Source organism: Ranitomeya variabilis, chromosome 1, assembly GCF_051348905.1.
Source record: "Ranitomeya variabilis isolate aRanVar5 chromosome 1, aRanVar5.hap1, whole genome shotgun sequence".
Classification (NCBI taxonomy): Eukaryota; Metazoa; Chordata; class Amphibia; order Anura; family Dendrobatidae; genus Ranitomeya; species Ranitomeya variabilis.
In genome coordinates this window covers 1,037,491,860-1,037,517,953 of record NC_135232.1, presented here as the reverse complement: position 1 = coordinate 1,037,517,953, position 26,094 = coordinate 1,037,491,860, and the positions used below count along the sequence as shown (strand labels likewise).

General features: G+C 46.6%; 1 protein-coding gene across 1 annotated transcript in view; it reads right to left on the bottom strand.

Annotated features, from left to right (window-relative positions):
* Positions 1–26,094, bottom strand: part of MTMR7 (myotubularin related protein 7) — an 80,671-nt gene that overhangs the window by 14,492 nt on the left and 40,085 nt on the right. Inside the window, exon 7 of the mRNA XM_077279685.1 lies at positions 16,991–17,123. Coding sequence (XP_077135800.1) covers positions 16,991–17,123 — 133 coding nt within the window. The remainder of the gene's footprint in view (positions 1–16,990; positions 17,124–26,094) is intronic.

Genomic DNA, 26,094 nt, shown 5'->3' with positions numbered 1-26,094 from the left:
TACCTGACTATTCAAGGAACCATCCCTGAATAATTCTCAGTATTCTGAGACATTTGGCTGCATCCGTTCGTCATCGAAATAAGGATCTCCAACACCAAACTGTTGTGACATGCGGCAAATGTTCTACTGTGTGGTATACTGGGATCTACGGGGCGTCAAAGTCTGGGGGTGACCATTACTAAGAGGCACAAAGCCCATTGCATAAACTACCAGTCTACTGGTATCTTTAGCTGTAATGGAAGCAAACTACCTAACTGAAGCCCACCATACATATTAGACTAATGTCGGTAGTATAGTCCTTCTGATTAGCAATGTCACTTAGCCCATGTGCATGGCATTAAATTAGCTTAGGCATCCATGGTTACGAGTCCCGACCACCCATAGTTACAGTTAGTTGTTAGTGGTTTTAACCATGGATACATACTGATAGGATATTTAGATTGTGAGCCCCATTGGGGACAGTGATGATAATGTGTGCAAACTGTAAAGCGCTGCGGAATATGTTAGCGCTATATAAAAATAAAGATTATTATTATTATTATTATTATGGATATCTAAGCTACTGCAATGTGCTACATATGGGGTAAGCAACATAACTAATCAGAAGAACTATACTACATTTCTAATTGTAAGTATTTGCTAATATTATTATTGTTACACCTATACTGGGATAATATTTTGAAGATGTGAATACCCCTTTAAGTGTCCGACGCGTACAATTTTGGACATATGATCCGTCTGTTTCCCTGGGGATAAACTATAACCAAAGATGTAGAAGAGCGCTTCTCTTATAGAGAACACAGGAGCCCTCGGCTGAAGTGCTCGTGTATGGGAGAGCCCATTACTGTTGGAATGGATGTGGCATATAAAAGGAGACAATGATTATCACTATCAAAGTTAAGATATTTAGTCCTGACTTTAGGAGGTCTAGGTCCAAAAACAATTATTAACCGGGAACAGTGTATTATCTAGACCACGGCTTGTTCGTCGGCTGATTGCATTGTTTATGGGGGTATAAATAATCCTCACTTCTGCCCATGTAAGCAGGACGTACTGCCGACAGTACACAATCTGTATGGGGGCAGAACGATCGTGTAACAGCTTGCTGGGCAGCCTCAGTGACTACCGCTGACGTCACTGAGCATGCACAGACTCACAGCCTGACCTGAGGTCAACTCAACAGCATGGGAAAAATTTCAGAAACTTTCCCACGCTAGAGAGTTCATGTCCGGTCAGGTGGGGAGGCTGCGCAGGCAGCTTTTCATTCATTACACAGTGGTTTACAGTCGGGGTGGTAGCATTAGCACCGCTCCCGGTTGTAAACCATTTAACCCCTTGTTTAACCCCTTGAGATGGATTGCAGCGTGGGACTTGACTGTACGGCGGACAGGTATGGGATACTGTTGATTTTTTATTTTTTTACAGAAGAACGAGGGCTTGGATTGAGAGTGTAATAAAGATGGAAAACCGGTGTGTTTAATTTTTTCATTAAAAGACTTTAATCTTAATGTGTGTGTTTATTTTTTTAACCCTTTCATACTATTAGATTAATGGATAGGTGTCTTATTGACACCTCTCCATTATTAACCTGGCTTAATGTCACCTTACAATAGCAAGGTCACATTAACCCCTTAGCACCCCATATGCCACCGCTACAGGGCAATGGGAAGAGACAGGCTAAGTGCCAGAATTGGTGCTCCTTTTCTGGAGTGGCTGGGTGCTGGTATTTTTAGCCAGGGGGGGGGCAATATCCATGGCCCCTTCCTAGGCTATGAATATCAGCCCGCAGCTGTCTGTGTAGCCTTTCTGGCTATTAATTATAGGGGGACCCCACGTCAGTTTTTCTTTGGGGGGTCCCCCTATTAGAATAGCCAGTAAAGGCTAAATATACAGCCGCGGGCTGATATTCACAGACTGGGAAGATCCATGGGTGTTAACCCCTCTTTGCAGGCAACAAATATCGGCCCCGGTCGTCGGCTTTCCCTCTCTGGCGAAGAAAATTTTTTAGCTTGTAGGATGGAACTTGTGGAGCCAATAAATAGGCTTCCACATTATTTATTCATGATTTTCTGGGCCGGGATCCATTATATGTCTATTTTGCAAGCAGGCGAGAAAATCTCGCCAAACGGATGTCACACGGATGCTTAGATGCGAGAAAATCGCATCCTCGCATTGCGCACGGATCACTGTTCACATTTCTGCGTTTCTCGGCCGTGAAATACGAACCGATTTTTTATACGGTATGTGGGACTCCAGCCTGAGTGTGGCTTCAGTCCACACATCCACGTATGCAATGCATGACCGCACTCATTCATGTTTATCTGTACTCCTGAGATCTCAAATGAAAGTGACCTGTTTATCTCACCAAAGGTTACTGACGCACTTGGTCTAAACTTAAGGTACCTTCACACGAAGCGACGCTGCAGCGATAGCGACAACGATGTCGATCGCTGCAGCGTCGCTGTTTGGTCGCTGGAGAGCTGTCACACAGACCGCTCTCCAGCGATCAACTATGCCGAGGTCCCCTGGTAACCAGGGTAAACATCGGGTAACTAAGCGCAGGGCCGCGCTTAGTAACCCGATGTTTACCCTGGTTACCAGCGTAAAATCTAAAAAAAACAAACAGCACATACTTACATTCACGTCCCCCTGCGTCCACTTCCTGACTGACTGAGCGCCGTACAGTGAGAGCAGAGCGGTGACGTCACCGCTGTGCTGCTTTCACTTTCACTTTGCGGCGCTGAGTCAGAGGAGGAAGCAGACTGCAGGGGACGCAATGTGAGTATGTGCTGTTTGTTTTTTTTACATTTTACGCTAGTAACCAGGGTAAACATCGGGTAACTAAGCGCGGCCCTGCGCTTAGTAACCCGATGTTTACCCTGGTTACCAGTGTAAAATATCGCTGGTATCGTTGCTTTTGCTTTCAAACACAACGATACACAGCGATCGGACGACCAAATAAAGTTCTGGACTTTATTCAGCGACCAGCGACATCACAGCAGGATCCTGATCGCTGCTGCGTGTCAAACGAAACGATATCGCTAGCGAGGACGCTGCAACGTCACGGATTGCTAGCGATATCGTTATAATGTCGTTTCGTGTGAAGGTACCTTTAGTCCTGCAGTCCTGCTTCACCCATTTGTTTCCTACAGATCATCTTACCTGAACTTATCATATGTCTTCCTAGGCTGTAACCCGAGAGGAGGCAGTACATTGTAAAGACGAGGCCTACAGCGTAACAAGCCCAAACCCAAGAAGCCAACAAGTACCAAGTCCTGTGTACAAAGACATTCCTCCTCGTGTTGTCCTGGTCAGACAAGGAGCTCACATGGCTCATTACAGGACGAGATGGAAGTTCTCCTACAGTGACCCTACACCCTGAACTTAAATGTGACTATACATATCTAATGTTTGGACACCATATCTAATGTGACCGTTCTGTTGCTAATGACTCCCTCTTATCTTATTATTTCCTATAATGGCCATTGCAGAGACATGTGGAGCACTGTGGAAAGTCTGCACCATGCCTCTCCTGCTTTTCTATTGATGGTGCTGGGTCCGTCCCAAAGGAGAGACGTGGATCAGACTTTCCACAACGCTCCCATTCCTCTGTACTGGTCATTATGAGAAAGAAGAAAACAGGGAACTAAAAGAGGGAGGCAGAGCGGAGTGCATAAAGTACGGTGACTATTTATTAAAATATGTACCGTATTTTGCGGATTATAAGACACATTGGACTAGAAGGCGCACCGCAAATTTTAGACAGAAAAATACGAATACATTTTTTTAATAAAATGGTGGTGCATCTTATAATCTGCTTTTACAGTAGCTTATTAAGGGGGGCCGCTGTGAAGCGGGATTCCAGTAGGCAGGGGCTCTGCAGCAGGAAGCTGGCGGCAGCAAAAGGAGTGGGGCAATGCTGTGGGCCCCGGACGGCAAGATCTCAATCTGCATGCACCGCCTCCGACAGTCATTTTCCCGAAGTCAACCGCAGTGAAAAGGATGGGAAATGCGGGGACTACGGTCATTTTCTGAAAATCCAAAGCTCAAGCAGCCTTGCACCGCCAAGCACCCCCTCCTCCCAGCCCAGGGCACGCACCACCACCCCAATCCTGCCGCCGCTGCCAGCTTCCTGCAGCAGCAACCCTGCCTCCTATGACCCTGCTCCAATTTATGTTCATATTTCTACAATTTCTCCCATATTTCAGTTAGCTAAAATTACCATATATTGGAAAAGTCTTGAGACAACACCCTTGGGTGCTGTCTTGTAAGAAACACCTGGGCAACATGATGGCTCAGTGGTTAGCACTATTGTTCTGCAGTGTGGGGCATACTGGATTCCAATCCCACCAAGGACAACATCTGCCTGGAGCTTGTGGTGTCTTCTCACACCCTTCCTGATTGAGTGATTTCTTCCCACACTCCACAAGACATAGGGAATGTAGATAGTCATCACTGCGCTCTATGAGGCCCAATGTTTGCACAGTGTTTTATAAGGAACAGAAAGAAAGTAATGAGAAATATACACATTTCATGCAGTTTTTAGCCTTTGAGTTTACAGAGGCCCACAATCTGCACTTACTTATGCTGAAGAATCTTCAGGAAGCTGTAGACTCTTAGCTGTATCATAGATGTTAGTGTTCCTCAAAGGGTTTCTCTCATGTGGTATATTCAGAGTGCACCGCTCCCGGACTTTGTGCTTTGCTTGGACGGTGCACTCCTGAAGACTGACTGTTCAGATCAGCAGCAAGCTTGCAACGCTGGTCCAAAATGTTTTTTTTCCCAGGCTGCAATCTTTGCAAGGGTTAATTACAAAGCTGCTTTTTTTACAAACACATGTAATTTTACCCATTTATCAACTTGTGACCACCCCTTTTTAAAGCCATCCTGGCATAGGATGTAACAATATTTTTCAAACTGTTCCTGTAAATGAATGTACCAGTACAGCGGGCACAGGAGCTGTGCCTGATGCAATCACCATGGAAGGTCATGTTAACCGCCAGAAGAGCCCCTGCACGCAGCAACACATCCCGAAACACACTGACAGTAGCGTGAGAACCAGCGGCAGTGAAGAGCGGTTGTGTCATTAAGGTTACCGCAAGTCACAGCCAGCAGTTCTAATGCTACCCTCAGTGTGTCCCGGTGGCCGTGGTGAGCAGTAATGCTACCCTCAGTGTGTCCCGATGGCCGTGGTGAGCAGTAATGCTACCCTCAGTGTGTCCCGATGGCCGTGGTGAGCAGTAATGCTACCCTCAGTGTGTCCCGATGGCCGTGGTGAGCAGTAATGCTACCCTCAGTGTGTCCCGATGGCCGTGGTGAGCAGTAATGCTACCCTCAGTGTGTCCCGGTGGCCGTGGTGAGCAGTAATGCTACCCTCAGTGTGTCCCGATGGCCGTGGTGAGCAGTAATGCTACCCTCAGTGTGTCCCGGTGGCCGTGGTGAGCAGTAATGCTACCATCAGTGTGTCCCGGTGGCCGTGGTGAGCAGTAATGTTACCCTCAGTGTGTCCCGGTGGCCGTGGTGAGCAGTAATGCTACCCTCAGTGTGTCCCGATGGCCGTGGTGAGCAGTAATGCTACCCTCAGTGTGTCCCGGTGGCCGTGGTGAGCAGTAATGCTACCCTCAGTGTGTCCCGATGGCCGTGGTGAGCAGTAATGCTACCTGTTGTGAATTTGGATTCTGGGCTCCCCCGGTGGCCGCTTGTGGAATTGGACTTGTCATCCTCTTTCCTGTTTCACCTGGTTCCATCAGTAGTGGGTGTCGCTATTTAAGCTCATTTCTCTGGTGGTTTCTTGCCGGTCAACAATGTTATCTGATGCCTCTCAGTGCTTGTTCCTGCTTCTAGACAACTTCTAGATAAGTTGGACTTTTGTCCATGTTTTGTTTTGCCTATTTGTTCCAGTTCACAGCTGAAGTTTTGTTACTGTGTCTGGAAAGCTCTCGTTGATCAGGGATTGCTACTCTGGCGTTATGAGTTAATGCCAGAGTTTAAGGTAATCTCTGGATGGTGTTTTGTTAGTGTTTTTCTGCTGACCATGAAAGTATACTATCTGTCTTCTGCTATCTAGTAAGCGGACCTCAAATTTGCTAAGACTATTTTCCTGCTGCGTTTGTTGTTTCATCTGAACTCACCGTCATTATATGTGGGGGGCTACTGTCTTCTTTGGAATATTTCTCTAGAGGTGAGCCAGGTCTTATATTTCCCTCTGCTAGCTATTTAGGTCTTAGGCCAGAGCTGGGCATCTAGCGATAAATAGGAAATGCTACCTGGCTATTTCTAGTTGCGCGGCAGGCTTAGTTCATGGTCAGTATAGTTCCATCTTCCGAGAGCTTGTCCCTCTATAGGCTTGCTATGATCTCTGCCTGCAGAGATCATGACAGTTTGACCGGCCAATAAAGTGTTAAAGACCCAGGTTGAGAAAGGAGAGTTATAAGAAGTCTGCTGGAATTTTTTTTTTTTTTTCCCTCCAGTCTGCTTTGCTGCAGTTTTTTTTTCTCTCTCTCCTCCTAATCTCTGTATGCTCTGTGTGCACCTGACAATAATGGATCTCCAGAGTGTAACTGCGGGTTTGAATAATCTCATCACGAAAGTACAAAATTTACAAGATTTTGTGGTACATGCTCCGGTATCTGAGCCGAGAATTCCTTTGCCGGAGTTCTTCACAGGGAATAGAGCTAGCTTCCAGAATTTCCGAAATAATTGTAAGCTTTATTTGTCCCTGAAGTCTCGTTCAGCTGGAGACCCTGCTCAGCAGGTTAGGATTGTGATTTCCTTGCTCAGGGGTGACCCTCAAGATTGGGCCTTCTCATTGCCAGCAGGGGATCCTGCGTTACGCGATGTGGATGCGTTTTTTCTGGCCTTGGGCTTGCTTTATGAGGAACCTCATTTGGAACTTCAGGCAGAAAAAACTTTGATGGCACTATCTCAGGGGCAAGACGAAGCTGAAGTTTTCTGCCCAAAATTCCGTAAATGGTCTGTGCTTACTCAGTGGAATGAGTACGCCTTGGCGGCAACTTTCAGAGAAGGTCTCTCTGATGCCGTTAAGGATGTTATGGTGGGGTTCCCTTTGCCTGCAGGTCTGAATGAGTCCATGACAATGGCTATTCAGATTGATAGGCGCCTGCGGGAGCGCAAACCGGTGCACCATCTGGCGGTGTCTATGGAAAAGACGCCAGAAAGTATGCAGTGTGATAGAATTCTGTCCAGGAGCGAGCGACAGAATTTTAGACGGAAGAATGGATTGTGTTTCTATTGTGGGGATTCTACTCATGTTATATCAGCATGCTCTAGGCGTACAAAGAAGCTTGATAAGTTTGTTTCCATTGGCACCATTCAGTCTAAGTTTATTTTGTCTGTAACCCTGATTTGTTCTTTGTCATCCATTGCCACGGACGCCTATGTTGACTCTGGCGCCGCTCTGAGTCTTATGGATTGGTCCTTTGCCAATCGTTGTGGTTTTGATTTAGAGCCTTTGGAGACTCTTATTCCTCTGAAGGGGATTGACTCCACCCCATTGGCTAATAATAAACCACAATACTGGACACAAGTAACCATGCGTATCGATCCGGATCACCAGGAGATTATTCGTTTCCTGGTGCTGTATAATTTACATGACGATTTGGTACTGGGATTGCCATGGTTGCAGTCTCACAACCCAGTCTTGGACTGGAGAGCAATGTCTGTGTTGAGCTGGGGATGTAAGGGTATTCATGGGGACGTACCTTTGGTTTCTATTTCGTCGTCCATTCCCTCTGAAGTCCCTGAGTTCCTCTCTGATTATCAAGACGTCTTTGACGAACCCAAGCTTGGGTCGTTGCCTCCGCACCGTGAGTGCGATTGTGCCATAGATTTGATACCGGGTTGTAAATATCCAAAGGGTCGTTTGTTTAATTTGTCTGTGCCGGAACATGCTGCTATGCGGGAATATATAAAGGAGTCTTTGGAAAAGGGACATATTCGTCCATCTTCTTCTCCCTTGGGAGCTGGGTTTTTCTTTGTCTCAAAAAAAGACGGCTCTTTGAGACCATGTATTGATTATCGGCTTCTGAATAAGATCACTGTTAAGTATCAATACCCATTGCCATTGCTTACTGATTTGTTTGCTCGTATAGAGGGTGCTAAGTGGTTCTCTAAAATTGATCTTCGTGGGGCGTATAATTTGGTGCGGATCAGGCAGGGGGATGAGTGGAAGACCGCATTTAATACGCCCGAGGGCCACTTTGAGTATTTGGTCATGCCTTTTGGTCTTTCTAATGCCCCTTCAGTTTTCCAGTCGTTTATGCATGATATTTTCCGCGATTTTCTGGATAAATTTATGATAATATATCTGGATGATATTCTGATTTTTTCTGATGACTGGGACTCTCATGTCCAGCAGGTCAGGAGAGTTTTTCAGGTTCTGCGGTCTAATTCTTTATGTGTGAAGGGGTCTAAGTGCGTTTTTGGGGTCCAGAAAATTTCCTTTTTGGGGTATATTTTTTCTCCCTCTTCCATTGAGATGGATCCCGTCAAGGTGCAAGCTATTTGTGACTGGACTCAGCCCTCCTCTCTTAAGGGTCTTCAGAGATTTTTGGGCTTTGCCAACTTTTACCGCCGATTTATTGCTGGTTTTTCGGATGTCGTTAAACCACTGACTGATTTGACCAGACAAGGCGCTGATGTTGCTAATTGGTCCCCTCATGCTGTAGAGGCCTTTCAGGAGCTTAAGCGCCGTTTTGCCTCTGCCCCTGTGTTGCGTCAGCCTGATGTGAATCTGCCTTTTCAGGTTGAGGTTGACGCTTCGGAGATCGGAGCTGGGGCAGTGTTGTCGCAGAAAGGTTCCGACTGCTCCGTCATTAGGCCTTGTGCCTTCTTTTCTCGCAAATTTTCGCCCGCAGAGCGGAATTATGATGTTGGGAATCGGGAGCTTTTGGCCATGAAGTGGGCTTTTGAGGAGTGGCGCCATTGGCTCGAGGGGGCTAGGCATCAGGTGGTGGTATTGACTGACCACAAAAATTTGATTTATCTTGAGACTGCCAGACGCCTGAATCCTAGACAGGCGCGCTGGTCTTTATTTTTTTCTCGCTTTAATTTTGTGGTGTCATACCTACCGGGTTCTAAGAATGTTAAGGCAGATGCCCTTTCTAGGAGTTTTGACCCGGACTCTCCTGGTAATTCTGAACCCACAGGTATCCTTAGGGAGGGAGTAATTTTGTCGGCCGTTTCTCCTGATCTGCGGCGGTCCTTGCAAGAATTTCAGGCGGATAGACCGGATCGTTGTCCGCCTGATAGACTGTTTGTTCCGGATGATTGGACCAGCAGAGTCATCTCTGAGGTACATTCTTCTGCATTGGCAGGTCATCCCGGAATTTTTGGTACCAGGGATTTGGTGGCAAGATCCTTCTGGTGGCCTTCCCTGTCACGAGATGTGCGAGTCTTTGTGCAGTCATGTGACGTTTGTGCTCGGGCCAAGTCTTGTAGTTCTCGGGCTAGCGGACTGCTGTTGCCCTTGCCTATTCCTAAGAGGCCTTGGACACACATCTCGATGGATTTTATTTCAGATCTGCCTGTTTCCCAGAAGATGTCTGTCATCTGGGTGGTCTGTGACCGTTTCTCTAAAATGGTCCATTTGGTTCCTCTGCCCAAGTTGCCTTCTTCTTCTGAGTTGGTTCCTCTGTTTTTTCAGAATGTTGTTCGATTGCACGGTATTCCTGAGAATATTGTTTCTGACAGAGGTACCCAATTTGTGTCTAGATTTTGGCGGGCATTCTGTGCTAGGATGGGCATAGATTTGTCTTTTTCATCTGCTTTTCACCCTCAGACTAATGGCCAGACCGAGCGGACTAATCAGACCCTTGAGACATATCTGAGGTGTTTTGTCTCTGCTGACCAGGATGATTGGGTTGCTTTTTTGCCATTGGCGGAGTTCGCCCTCAATAATCGGGCCAGTTCTTCCACCTTGGTGTCCCCGTTTTTCTGTAATTCGGGGTTTCACCCTCGATTTTCCTCCGGTCAGGTGGAATCCTCGGATTGTCCTGGAGTGGATGCGGTGGTGGAGAGATTGCATCACATCTGGGGGCAGGTTATGGACAATTTGAAGTTGTCCCAGGAGAAGACTCAGCGTTTTGCCAACCGTCATCGTCGTGTTGGTTCTCGGCTTTGTGTTGGAGATTTGGTGTGGTTGTCTTCTCGTTTTGTCCCTATGAGGGTCTCTTCTCCTAAGTTTAAACCTCGGTTCATCGGCCCTTATAGAATATTGGAGATTCTTAATCCTGTTTCTTTCCGTTTGGACCTCCCTGCGTCCTTTTCCATTCATAACGTTTTTCATCGGTCGTTATTGCGCAGGTATGAGGTACCTGTTGTACCTTCAGTTGAGCCTCCTGCTCCGGTGTTGGTTGAGGGTGAGTTGGAGTACGTTGTGGAGAAAATTTTGGACTCTCGTGTTTCCAGACGGAAACTCCAGTATCTGGTCAACTGGAAGGGTTACGGCCAGGAGGATAATTCTTGGGTCAATGCATCTGATGTTCATGCTTCTGATCTTGTTCGTGCCTTCCATAGGGCTCATCCTGGTCGCCCTGGTGGATCTGGTGAGGGTTCGGTGCCCCCTCCTTGAGGGGGGGGTACTGTTGTGAATTTGGATTCTGGGCTCCCCCGGTGGCCGCTTGTGGAATTGGACTTGTCATCCTCTTTCCTGTTTCACCTGGTTCCATCAGTAGTGGGTGTCGCTATTTAAGCTCATTTCTCTGGTGGTTTCTTGCCGGTCAACAATGTTATCTGATGCCTCTCAGTGCTTGTTCCTGCTTCTAGACAACTTCTAGATAAGTTGGACTTTTGTCCATGTTTTGTTTTGCCTATTTGTTCCAGTTCACAGCTGAAGTTTTGTTACTGTGTCTGGAAAGCTCTCGTTGATCAGGGATTGCTACTCTGGCGTTATGAGTTAATGCCAGAGTTTAAGGTAATCTCTGGATGGTGTTTTGTTAGTGTTTTTCTGCTGACCATGAAAGTATACTATCTGTCTTCTGCTATCTAGTAAGCGGACCTCAAATTTGCTAAGACTATTTTCCTGCTGCGTTTGTTGTTTCATCTGAACTCACCGTCATTATATGTGGGGGGCTACTGTCTTCTTTGGAATATTTCTCTAGAGGTGAGCCAGGTCTTATATTTCCCTCTGCTAGCTATTTAGGTCTTAGGCCAGAGCTGGGCATCTAGCGATAAATAGGAAATGCTACCTGGCTATTTCTAGTTGCGCGGCAGGCTTAGTTCATGGTCAGTATAGTTCCATCTTCCGAGAGCTTGTCCCTCTATAGGCTTGCTATGATCTCTGCCTGCAGAGATCATGACAGCTACCCTCAGTGTGTCCCGGTGGCCGTGGTGAGCAGTAATGCTACCCTCAGTGTGTCCCGGTGGCCGTGGTGAGCAGTAATGCTACCCTCAGTGTGTCCCGATGGCCGTGGTGAGCAGTTCTCGTGCTACCCTCAGTGTGTCCCGGTGGCCGTGGTGAGCAGTATCGTTACTGATTTCACCGCTCATCACAGCCTCTGGATGTAGCAGTGTTGGGGAATCTTTGTGGGACGTCCATATTATGGATTACAACGGACTCTTTGGATTACTTTTTTATGGTATTAAATGGAAGTGTCCGGGAGTGCTTGTCCGATGAGGTAATAATGAGGTAATTATGAGGTAATAACTCAGGAACGCTTCAACGGATCCCAGTGATTCTGAGATTGTTTTTTCGTGACATATTGGGCTTCATGTTAGTGGTAAATTTAGGTCGATAATTTTTGTGTTTATTTGTAAAAAATCAGAAATTTGGTGAAAATTTAGAAAATTTCAAATTTTGAATTTTTATTCTGTTAAACCAGAGAGTTATGAGACACAATATAGCTAATAAATTACATTTCCCACATGTCTACTTTACATCAGCACAATTTTGGAAACAAATTTTTTTTGCTAGGAATTTATAAGGGTTAAAATTTGACCAGTGATTTCTCATTTTTACAACAAAATTTACAAAACCATATTTTTTAGGGACCATCTCACATTTGAAGTCAGTTTGAGGGGTCTGTATGGCTGAAAATACCCAAAAGTGACACCATTCTAAAAACTGCACCCCTCAAGGTGCTCAAAACCACATTCATGAAGTTTGTTAACCCTTCAGGTGCTTCACAGCAGCAGAAGCAACATGGAAGGAAAAAATGAACATTTAACTTTTTAGTCACAAAAATGATCTTTTAGCAACAATTTTTTTTATTTTCCCAAGGGTAAAAAGAGAAACTGGACCCCAAAAGTTATTGTACAATTTGTCCGGAGTACGCCGATACCCCATATGTGGGGTAAACCACTGTTTGGGCGCATGACAGGGCTCGGAAGGGAAGGAGCGCCATTTGACTTTTTGAATGGAAAATTAGCTCCAATCATTAGCAGACACCATGTCGCGTTTGGAGAGCCCCTGATGTCCCTAAACATTGGAGCTCCCCCACAAGTGACCCCATTTTGGAAACTAGACCCCCCAAGGAACTTATCTAGATGCATAGTGAGCACTTTAAACCCTCAGGTGCTTCACAAATTGATCCGTAAAAATGAAAAAGTACTTTTTTTTTTTTTCACAAAAATTTTCTTTTAGCCTCAATTTTTTCATTTTCACATGGGCAACAGGATAAAATGGATCCAAAAATGAATTTGGTGGGCAGTTTCTCCTGAGTACACCGATACCTCATATGTGGGGGTAAAGCACTGTTTGGGCGCAAGGCAGGGCTCGGAAGGGAAGGAGTCCCATTTGACTTTTTGAGTGGAAAATTTGCTCCAATCGTTAGCGGACACCATATAGCGTTTCGAGAGCCCCTGATGTGCCTAAACATTGGAGCTCCCCCACAAGTGACCCCATTTTGGAAACTAGACCTCCCAAGGAACTAATCTAGATGTGTCGTGAGCACTTTGAACCCCCAAGTGCTTCACAGAAGTTTATAACGCAGAGCCGTGAAAATAAAAAAATAATTTTTCTTTCCTCAAAAATCATTTTTTAGCCCGCAATTTTTTATTTTCACAAGGATAACAGGAGAAATTGGACCTCAATAGTTGTTGTCCAGTTTGTCCTGAGTATGCTGATACCCCATATGTGGGGGTAAACCACTGTTTGGGCACACGTCGGGGCTCGGAAGGGAAGTAGTGATATTTCGAAATGCAGACTTTGATGGAATGGTCTGCGGCCGTCACGTTGCGTTTGCAGAGCCCCTGATGTGCCTAAACAGTAGAAACCCCCTACAAGTGACCCCATTTTGGAAACTAGGCCCCCGCAAGGAACTTATCTAGATGTGTGGTGAGCACTTTGAACCCCCAAGTGCTTCACAGAAATTTATAACGCAGAGCCATGAAAATAAAAAATAATTTTTCTTTCCTCAAAAATAATTTTTTAAGCCCGCAATTTTTTATTTTCACAAGGGTTACAGGAGAAATTGGACCCCAAAAGTTGTTGTCCAGTTTCTCCTGAGTATGCTGGTACCCCATATGTGGGGGTAAACCACTGTTTGGGCACACGTCGGGGCTCGAAGGGAGGGAGCACCATTTGACTTTTTCAATGCACGATTGGCTAGAATAAATGGTGGCGCCATGTCGAGTTTGGAGACCCCCTGATGTGTCTAAACAGTGGAAACCCCTCAATTCTAACTCCAACACTAACCCCAACACACCCCTAACCCTAATCCCAACTCTATCCATGACCCTAATCACAACCCTAACCCCAACATACCCCTAACCCTAATCTCAACCCTAACCACAACCCTAACCCCAACACACCCCTAATCCCAACCCTAACCACAACCCTAACCCCAACACACCCCTAACCCTAATCTTAACCCTAGTTCCAACCCTAACCCTAATTCCAAGCCTAACTCTAATTCCAACACTGAGCCTAAGGCTATGTGCCCACGTTGCGGATTTGTGTGCGGATTTTTCCGCACCGTTTTTGAAAAATCTGTAGGTAAAACGCACTGCGTTTTACCTGCGTATTTACCGCGGATTTCCAATGTTTTTTTCTGCAGATTTCACCTTTGAATTCCTATATAGGAACAGGTGTAAAATGCTGTGGAATCTACACAAAGAATTGACATGCTGCGGAAAATACCGAGTGGTATTTTCCGCACCATGGGCACAGCAGATTTGGTTTTCCATAGGTTTACGTGGTACTGTAAGCGTGATGGAAAACTGCTACGAATCCGCAGCGGCCAATCTGCTGCGGATCCACAGCCAAATCCGCACCGTGTCTAACCCTAACCCTAATTCCAACCCTAACCCTAATTCCAACCCTAATTCTAACCCTAACCCTATTTCTAACCCTAACCCTAATTGCAACCCTAACCCTAATTCTAACCCTAACCCTAGTGGGAAAATAAAAATAAATATATTTTCTTTATTTTGTTTTGTTCCCTACTTTTGGGGTGATAAAGGGGGGGGTTTATTTATTATTTTTTTATTTTGATCACTGTGACAGGATCTATCACAGTGATCAAAATGAATGAACGAATCTGCCGACCGGCAGATTTGGCGGGCGCACTGCACATGCGCCCGCCATTTTGGAAGATGGCGGCGCCCATCCTAGAAGCCGGACGGACACCGGGAGGGACCCCGGGACTCCGGAGGTATGGGGGGTGGGATCTGACAGCGGGGGAAGGGCGCCGGACAGGACGGAGGGGAGAGGAGGGGAGAGGATTATGGCGGGGGACATAATGGAGGGGAGGATCGCCGCTGTCAGTCACTGGAGTGGGCAGATCGCGGTCTCCAGCTGTGGCTGATGATATTGCAGCATCGGCCATGGCTGGATTGTAATATTTCACCAAGTTTCATTGGTGAAATATTACAAATTGCTCTTAATGGCTGTTTCACTTTCAACAGCCAATCAGAGCGATCGTAGCCACCCCCCTGGGCTGAAGTACCACTCCCCCTGTTCCTGTAGGTCAGGTGAAATTTGAGTTAACCCTTTCACCCGACCTGCAGGAACGCGATCCCTCCATGACACCACATAGGCATCACAGGTCGGATTGGCACCGACTTTCATGACGCCTACGTGGCGTCACAGGTCAGGAAGGGGTTAAAAATAAAAGACTTTGTGTGTGCTTTTTTTCCTTCAACTTATGAGGTTAGTAATGGGTGTGTCTGATAGACACCTCTCCTTTACTAACCCCTGGGCTTGATGTCAGCAGACATTGCAAAGCTGACATGAACCCCAAAACCATTACCTCGATTGCCAATGCACCAGGACAATCGGGAAGAGCTGAGGCTAAATGCCAGAATTGGTACATCTAATGGATGCCCCATTTTGGGGGTGGCTGAGGGCTAGTGTTATTAGTTTGGGAAGGGTCAATTTCCATGGCTCTTCCAAGACTTTTAATATGTGCCCCCAGCCATCTGCTTAAATAGAGGGGACCCCCTTTTTAATAACCAGTAAAGGCTATGCAGACAACTGCAGGATGATATTAATAGTCTGAGAAGATCCGTGTATATTGGTCCCTTCCCAGAATAATAACACCAGTCTCCAGCTGTCTGCTTTCTCTCAGCTGGTTTGTAAAAATAAGGGGAACCCCACGCCATGTTTTTCATTTATATGTATTAGCTAAATACATTGTGCGATAGCACTCACTGAATGTGTTGGGGAGCACTCACTTTGCAACTGGATTAAGGCACACAGGAACGTTTTTTCACTTAAACAGTTCACCCGGTTTATTTAGACACAGCATAAACCGCATAAAGTACAGTCCACTTATTTACATCCAAGAAACATGTTATGACCACCAGTCTGTTCCGATAGCAGATACACCTGTCTGCCTTTCCTACAACCCCCTGGTCCAGGGTTACCTTCCAGGAGCTCCGCTCCACACGCTGACCTGACTTCCAGGGAAAATGCCTTACTGGGACCACTGACCTGTACTATGTCTTGCTCGATAAGCTGAAACCTGTCAGTTCCAGACCCACAGAAGGACAGTGATTTTCCCCAACTCAGATAGCCATCACGGACTTTGCAGGCACATGTCGTCCTCCACGTGCTTCCAGGAAAACCTGTCCTATTCAAGGACCTTCTAACACAGAGACCATGTGACCAAACCACAGTCTCATTATATCCCAAGAGGCATACCCAATGATGGGATGTAGGTGGTTAACCAGACCCGCCCAACTCTCTGGGTAACCTGCAAGCCAAGCCCCCATAAACTAAACTAAACAAGGCACGGGGAACTACAGGTCCCAGAGAAAACATTCCAGGCTTACAGCGCAGAGGACCTCCGCCTCTGCGACACATACCGGCCATTCACAATAACGCTGGTCACTGTCTCACAACATGTAGAATAATCTACACCTGCACTGCACTATATATATCTCACTGACATCTTTCTATTTATTGTGACGGTTCACGCTGTAAATTTAGTGTACTCAGCTGATGAAATGTCGGGTTTCCTATGAGATGTGTGTCGTGCTTTTTTTTTCTTGCACCCATCGGCGAGTTTTGGCTGTTTTACACGGCCATACACAGCATGCTGCGATTATTTCCTCACCCCAAGTCCATGACAGATGAACTCTGCCTCATTGAATTGGTGTGAGTGAAATGTGATTTTTTTTCTCACGTTGCCCTGGCTGATTTTATACGCTGATGTGAATGACCCCTAAGTGTGATGATTTATTTTGCTGATTTACACAAGATTGAACAGTTTTCTCAGTGTAGAAGCGATTTCTTCCCTTTTTTTTAGTATATGCGTCTTCTGCATTAGGCGATGTAGAGAGAGTTTTAGATTTATTTTCTTATGTTACTTTGAGCTCTGCCTTACAAAGCTCGAGAGTCATCAGTGCCTCGATTACAAAATATTACAGACCAGTAATAAACCAACGTCAGCCCCATATTTTAAGAAAAGGGCACGAGATTTCAGATCTCTCATTCACTGTGCTGGGACAATGAAACGATGCTGAGTTTTTTGCTTCAAAAGTGTTCGGAAAAACTGCGACGTGTGAAAATACCGTGAAGAATATTTACCTTCCAACATCTTCTGTAAGCTGTTCCTCATCACATGGATGTTCTCGATGCCAATAAACTGAAACTTGATGTCCGAGTAGTTATCTTCATTCTCGTAGCCTTTTCCTGCTGCTCTGTTTGCCATTGCGTTCAGCTGGAAACACATCAAGAGGTTATTCTAATGGAGCCATGAAAAGCTGGAGTACCGACTGTTGTTTAAAGGGCTTTTTTTTTTTTTACTTAAAGTCATGTATTTGGGGCCAAAAATAATGTTTGCTGGTGGGTTTCATAAAAAATGTTGCACCATTTGCCTACTCTAGCCTCGGTGTACTGTCTATTACTGGCTTCAGAATGGGCCATCTGAGCATCTGTGCAGGAACTCTCCTTTATCTGGCTTTTCTGAGCTCTTCTCAACCGATTTATGACCATAGACCACATCAAAGCTGAATATGCACAGAAACAAAGAGTCTGCAAACAAGATGCACAGTTTTTAATCAAACCTAATAGAAAAAATGATTTTTAGCCCCAAATACATGAATTTAAGTATTAAGGGGTAATCCACTTTTGGCGACATTTATTTTAACTTATATATCTCTAGACTGGATATAGACATTAACATACACTCCTCCTGAGATCATGGAATATAGCCAAATGGCAGATAAATTAGAAAGATTAAGCCCTTTCGTACTGTAACATGTCCTCGGTTCTTTAAAGGGATTGTCCGGTCCAAATCTATAAGTCTGCAGTCACTCCCACCAGCGCAGGCACTATGCACTGCTGGGACCTGCCGGTTTCTGAGTCAGGACAGGAGGGTACGTATGAGTTGTATATACTCCCAGCCAGTGGGGGCAGACTCTCTTCCATGCACTTGCATGGAGCAAGGCCGCACCCTCTAGTTGACCACACACACTGGACAGCCACATCATTAGATGGGGCGTGGCCTCGCTCAATGCAAGTGTATAGACCTAGGTCACACCCACTAGGTGGGTCAGAAACTGGCGACTCCCCGCAACATACTGTGCGTGCGCTGGGGGATCATATATATGCAGTCACACAAAGTGACTGCGGAACTACTGGTTTGGACCTGACAACCCCTTTAAGGAAGTGAAGAATACAGCTAACATGGGTTGTTCCCAATATAAAGCTCCCAGAACCAAATTTGATGTCATGTATGCAATCTGGCTGCCTGTGCCTGACATCCATAGAAAGGCAATTTGGGAGGTCCCGGAAGTCAGCTGTTCAGAAGCTCTGGTACTGTTTTTGGTGATTGGCTGGGAGGACATGTCAGTCAGTGCTCTCCCTGGAAGACTAACACTCATGTCAGGAGAGCCGACGGTCAGCCCGAGGATTCCAATACGATCCTCGCACAAGAATTACAGCCATCTGTCTGCCCCTTAGTAGGAGTATAAAGCCCAGCACAACCTCTGCTATAACACATGCAGCCATCAGTGATTGGCTCTGTACACTGCAATCACTGCGATTACACAGATAACAGGGCAGCTGAACACGCAGGTGGCTCAGTGAGAGCTGCGATTAGGAGACCTTCTCTGGTGGCAGCCAATGCTGGGGTCAGTGATTTTGAAAGATTTATAACAGCAGCTTGTCAGGATCTGAGAGGTAGGGGATGAGCAGTTATCTGCTGTATAGACATCAATGTGCTGGGGAGAGCTGACTAAAAAGCTGGCGGTTAACCCCTCTCCTGGAATGTACTTATTGTGCAGGCTCTAGGCAGACACTGGAGGCCGAGCTCCATGGAAACCAGCTGTACATTATGAAAGATGAAAGCTGTCAGTGCAGGAGAATAACAGCAGATAGAAAAAGAAAGCCAATTGTAAACTTGCTTATCTTTATAGTAACTAAATTAAGTAATTTAATAACATGGGACTGTTCATTTAATAGAGAAAGTCACAGCTTACTTTACCGACAGTTACATCAGTCTGCTACAGAAAAAGCAGTGATAACAGCCATTATTGCAAGTTACATGGGACTGACTGAATACAATGGTTGCCCAGTGCAGGGAAGAATATTGTGGCACTGCTCTTATGTGCTGATATAATATAGCATCTGCACCAAAGGACGTACTGTATGTAGCCTTATGGACACATGACTGTCACCCTATAGAGTACTCATCACCGTTATGCAAGATTAGAAATGTTTTGCTATGGACAACATAATACTAAAAGACACCGATCCCTGGCTACAACGACCAAACAAATATACATACATACTTCAGCACAGCAATGTCACTTTAATAACATATTTAACAATTATATGTAAGCCAAATAGATGAACTTTGCATTGTCTTCACTGTGATAGAGGAATAATATAAATGGCGAGTGCAGCTCACAGAGAAGACGCTGGGTGGCAGCACGTCCTATCTAACTAAGCAGTGCAGGAAAGGAAGGAGGACTACAGGTTATATACACAAGGATTCATCTGCCGCCCATCTACGGATATTTTTGGGTAGGTTTCATGATGCATGTTCAGACACTATCAAAATTATTCAACCCAAATTGCAAAATCGGTTTACTCGCAAAAACTTTCCAAAGTTTCTGCTGTTTACAAGAAAACAAAGAGGAATAATATACAAAGCAGAACACAAGTACTATATCGAGTGGTTTCTTCTAATTCACATGTTAATGACTGCTGTAGTTTCAGAATGGCTCACCCCTTCATGATAAACACATTTACTACTTAGTAGAACATTCTCTGGCTGTTATAACCTGCTTCAAATATAGGCAGCTATTCTTCATGCGCAGCGGCCTCCAGGTCACTAATATTCCTTGCTTTGTGTGCTGCCCCTGCCTTCTTCAAATGCCACCAAAATTTTCTATGGGGTTCAAGTCAGTCAACTGTGACGGCCTCTCCAGAATCTTCCAGGACTTAAAGAAGTTGTCCACTACTATAAAGTTTTTTGTTTTTTTTCATAAATCTTGCTATTATGTGCCACTGAAAACATCTACTGTGTTTATTTTAACAATATTACCTGTTATCATGATGTAGCAGCACATCTTCAGTGCTGGATTCAGCTCTCATGGGGTTAATCGACTACTTTCTTATTGTGCCCTAATACTACAAGTTCCATGATGCTTTGCACTGTCCTCTAAGCCCGAACTTAGCACACCCACTCCAAAACACACCCAAACCCCTCCCTCCTCTCCCTCCTCTCTCTTCAGGCTGATGAGGAGAGGTCACATCTTGGTCACAAGCTGTAAAGCCGCACCAAGAACTGCACAACCATGGTGATCAAGCTTTTAGCTTTTTTTCTTTCTCATCTATTTCATAGTATATATAGTTTAGTATACATATGATATACTGTAAAGAGATCCTACTGCGTATATGTCTTAGATATGTAAATTACACAGTACATGTGTGGTTATATGTGTCCATCTACATACGCTTGTGTGCATGTATATATATTATGTGTGTTCTTATTTTACACTATTTGTGCTCATATACAGGAGAGGCCCCAGTTTCAGAAACAATATATGGGCCATTTGCAGAAATAACAGCTCATCCTAAGTCACAATTCCACCTGCTTTCGAGGTAGAAATGGCCCCCATTGCATTTTAGCTGCACAGATTGCACCAATATGCGATCACACCTTTTATATACACACCAATATATACTTCTATGTGTATGTATGGAATAAATTATTTATTCATATACATACACTTTAATATTTTGTTGCAGGGATATATACATACATATAGAACTTTGAAGGGTTTGTCCACTATTCTAACAACCCCCTCTCAGTCTGTATGTTTACTAGATTCCAGTGCCTGCACGTTCCAATAGTGTCGGCGCGGTGTCTCGCAGCGATTGTACCTGTGGTCAATCAGTGGCCGCATCACTCTCACCACCTTCTAAGCAAACTCTTATATCTGTAGGAAGTGAGTGTTGCTGCATTTTTATTAAGAATTACCAAATGTAAGCCACTTCTTCCTAAGGCGAAGACAGTGAAGCAGCCACTGATTGTCCACAGGGTTCACATAATGACACTGACACAAATTCTCCGTGAGAGAAACCGTGGTGACAACATTGGGAGTATTCAAATCACATCCTTGTATTCACTCTCTGAGTGTAATATGAGTAACCAAAAATCTGCATTCACACTGAGAAATTACAGATTTGTAGACTGTAGTCTACACTGTGCATTTTATAGATTCAAAACAGTTTTAGTATCATATATTAAAGGGATTGTTCAGTACTTGTCCATTACTTTATATTTATGGTCTTTACTTTGGTTATGTCATCACTGGGATTGCGATAACCATATCTTCCACCCTCACCGATGATGCGTTTTTATAGAAAAAAAACTGAAAAAACACCCACCACCATCACGGTGATAAAGGGATCCAAACCCTAACCCTACCCCTAACCTCACCCCTAACCGTTTAATGAACATTTTCTGACAGTCATAGTGCCACGATATTTCAGTGCCACGTATTTCAGTGCCACGTATATAAGTGCCACGTATGTAAGTGCCACGTGCCACGTATGTAAGTGCCACGTATGTAAGTGCCACGTATGTAAGTGCCACGTACGTAAGTGCCACGTATGTAAGTGCCACGTATGTAAGTGCCACGTATGTGCCACGTATTTCAGTGCCACGGATTTAAGTGCCACAGATTTAAGTGCCACGTGCCACGTATGTAAGTGCCACGTATGTAAGTGCCACGTATGTAAGTGCCACGTATGTGCCACGTGACACGTATTTCAGTGCCACGGATTTAAGTGCCACCTATTTCAGTGCCACGTATATAAGTGCCACGTATGTAAGTGCCACGTGCCACGTATATAAGTGCCACGTATGTAAGTGCCACGTGCCACGTATTTAAGTGCCATGTATGCAAGTGCGATGTATGTAAGTGCCACGGATTTAAGTGCCACGGATTTAAATGCCACCTATGTAAGTGCCACGTATTTCAGTGCCACGTGCCACATATTTCAGTGCCACGTACGTAAGTGCCACGTGCCACGTATTTCAGTGCTACGTATTAAAGTGCCATGTATTTCAGTCCCACTCCCGTGTAGCGGTGGGATATGGGGTAATAAGGGGTTAATGTCACCTTGCTATTGTAAGGTGACATTAAGCCGGGTTAATAACGGAGAGGCGTCAATTATGACACCTATCCATTATTAATCCAATACTAAAAAAGGGTTAATGAAACACACACACATTAGGAAAAAGTATTTTAATATTCTTCATTTAACCATACTTACCATACTCCAGCACCTGCAAAAAAGTAAAATAATAAACCGTATACTACCTGTCCGCTGTAGTCCAATTAATAACGAGTGTCCCACGACGATCTCCCCTATAGAACAGTGACATTGGGTGGTGTCACTGCTCTATAGGACCCTCAGTGACACACTGACAGAAGACAATGGCTCCTGTAGTGCATCACTGAGGTTACTAAAGTTCACTGGTCTCACTTTATGGCAAAAAGCTGCGTGGGAACTTTCTCATACAGCATGCCATAAAGTGAGACTAGGGACTATTTTCTCACAGGGGTGTAGGAATACATTGTGGGGAATACATTGTGGAAGGATACCTTCCTCCCCTCATTGTGTTCCTGGAGCCCCTGGAGAGTGGTTGCATCAGCAGAGGCTCCTGCTCTCCACGGGAGATCGTCGTGGGACACTCGTTTTAATTGGATTTCTGCGGATCAGGGAGTATAGTGTTTGTTTATTATTTTAATATTTTTTACAGATGACAATGGCTTCGGGGATCAAAGTGACAAGTGATGGTGAGTATGTAATCTGTTATATGTACTGTATGTCTGTTGTATGTACGTACTGTATGTGGCATGTTTCATGTCGCATGTCACATGTTGCATGTCGTCGCATGGTGCATGTCGCATGTTGTCGCATGGCGCATGTCGTCGCATGGTGCATGTTGACGCATGGTGCATGTTGATGCATGGTGCATGTCGTCGCATGGTGCGTGTTGCATGTCGTCGCATGGTGCATGTCTCATGTTGACGCATGGTGCATGTTGACGCATGGCGCATGTCGACGCATGGTGCATGTCGCATGTTGACGCATGTGCATGTCGTCACATGGTGCATGTCGCATGGTGCATGTCGCCGCATGGTGCATGTTGTTGCATGTCGTCGCATGGTGCATGTTGTCGCATGGTGCATGTCGTCGCATGGCGCATGTCGTCACATGGCGCATGTCATCACATGGTGCAGGTCGCCGCATGGCGCATGTCGTCGCATGGCGCATGTCGCCGCATGGCGCATGTCGTCGCATGGCGCATGTCATCGCATGGTGCATGTCGCATGCCGCCGCATGGTGCATGTTGTTGCATGTCGTCGCATGGTGCATGTCGTCGCATGGCGCATGTCGTCGCATGGCGCATGTCGTCGCATGGCGCATGTCGTCCCATGGTGCAGGTCGTCGCATGGCGCATGTCGTCGCATGGCGCATGTCGTCGCATGGCGCATGTCGTCGCATGGCGCATGTCGTCGCATGGCGCATGTCGTCGCATGGTGCATGTCGTCGCATGGCGCATGTCGTCGCATGTCGCATGTCGTCACATGGCGCATGTCATCACATGGTGCAGGTCGCCGCATGGCGCATGTCGTCGCATGGCGCATGTCGTCGCATGGCGCATGTCATCGCATGGTGCATGTCGCATGTCGCCGCATGGTGCATGTTGTTGCATGTCGTCGCATGGCGCATGTCGTCGCATGGCGCATGTCGTCGCATGGTGCATGTTGTCGCATGGTGCATGTCGTCGCATGGCGCATGTCGTCGCATGGCGCCGCATGGCGCATGTCGTCGCATGGCGCATGTCGTCGCATGGCGCATGTCGTCGCATGTCGCATGTCATTGCATGGTGCATGTCGTCGCATGGTGCATGTCACATGGTGCATGTCGTCGCATGGTGCATGTCGTCGCATGGTGCATGTCGTATGGTGCATGTCGTCGCATGGCGCATGTCGTCGCATGGCGCATGTCGTCGCATGGTGCATGTCGTCGCATGGTGCATGTCGCCGCATGGTGCATGTTGTTGCATGTCGTCGCATGGTGCATGTCGTCGCATGGTGCATGTCGTCGCATGGCGCATGTCGTCACATGGCGCATGTCGTCGCATGGTGCAGGTCGTCGCATGGCGCATGTCGTCGCATGTCGACGCATGGCGCATGTCGTTGCATGGTGCATGTCGTCGCATGGTGCATGTCGTCGCATGTCGTCGCATGGTGCATGTCGTCGCATGGTGCATGTCACATGGTGCATGTCGTCGCATGGTGCATGTCGTATGGTGCATGTCGTCGCATGGTGCATGTCGTCGCATGGCGCATGTCGTCGCATGGTGCATGTCGTCGCATGGTGCATGTCGCCGCATGGTGCATGTTGTTGCATGTCGTCGCATGGTGCATGTTGTCGCATGGTGCATGTCGTCGCATGGCGCATGTCGTCACATGGCGCATGTCGTCACATGGCGCAGGTCGTCGCATGGCGCATGTCGTCGCATGGCGCATGTCGTCGCATGGTGCATGTCGTCGCATGGCGCATGTCGTCGCATGGCGCATGTCATCGCATGGCGCATGTCATTGCATGGTGCATGTCGTCGCATGGTGCATGTCACATGGTGCATGTCGTCGCATGGTGCATGTCGTATGGTGCATGTCGTCGCATGGTGCATGTTGCCGCATGGTGCATGTCGTCGCATGGTGCGTATGTATGTATGTATGTATGTACTGTTTTTTGGGGGTTTTTTTACATTCAACACATTAGCCGGATGATGGGACTACTACTGTCCCATCATTGGCTAATGTGTCACTCACTGTCAGTGTAGCAGGCAGAGCCCATGGGACTTGTAGTCCCATCGGACGATGCCTGCACACACACGCACAGCGCCGGCACACACACACACACGCACAGCGTCGGCACACGCACACACAGCGCCGGCACACACGCACACACAGCGCCGGCACACACACGCACAGCGCCGGCGGGCAGAAGCACCGGCGCCGGCGGTCACAAGCACCGGCGCCGGCGGGCACAAGCACCGGCGCCGGCGGGCACAAGCACCGGCGGGCAGAAACACCGGCGCCGGCGGGCACAAGCACCGGCAGACCCCCGGCGACCGAAGCACAGCCCAGCCACACATCATGATCCCAGCACTAAGCAGTGAGCACACACAGCCCCGCCCGCCCCCAGCCCCGCCCACAGCCCAGTCACTCTTGCTGAGTGACTGCTGACTGTGGGGGCTGGTCACGCCTGCTGCTGACGTCACGTCAATTTTCAGAGCCTGGAAATTGACGTGACGTCGGCGGAAATGAGCGGCGGCTGCAGTCTGGGGGTCATGTGACCCGGACTCAGCAGGAGGAATAGCGCCGCTCACAGGCGAAAACGTCAACAGAAGGTAATGGCACAATTCATTAGGGGCCCCGGGGGGGTACATTGGGGGGTTAATTGAAAGTAGTGGACAACCCCTTTAATCTGAAATCAAGAATTGGTAGATTGAGAGGTATTCTTAGGTTCAGTGTCCTATTAGAAGGTCCAATGACACACAAGCTTCAGTTTCTTCATTGAAGGCATGATGTTTTCTCCTAGGTGGTCCTGATACTTGACTGAATCCATCTTTCCCTCCATATGATGCAGGTTTCCAATGGCAGAGAAAACAAAGCATCACCGAGCCACTGACAGGCTTCACTGTAGGCATCCTCAAGCCTCTGCCATGCTTCACTGTAGGTATCCCTGGACCACCACCATGCTTAAATGTAGATAGGGTGTTTTTTCATCGTACGTCTCATTCTTCCTCCTCCAAACATACCACTCATCTATAGGCTCAAGAAGTTCCAGTTTTGCTCCATCACTCCACAGAACAGAATCCCAACGCTTCTGTGATTTATATCCTTTGAGCATACTGAGCAGAGTTTTCTTGTGCTTTGGGGTCAGTAGAGCTGAACATCTTAAGAGTTCGGGCATACAGATCTTCTCTGTTTAGTATGTGCCTTATGCATTTATCTTGCTGCAGGCTTGCTTTTTGCAGTCACTCAAGGGTTTTTCCTGCTTCCTCATGAATCTGGTGGCAGCCGGTGATAGTTTCCTGGTTTTGCCACATCCTTATGATGCAGCCGGTGTTCCTTTGATCTTCTCTTATA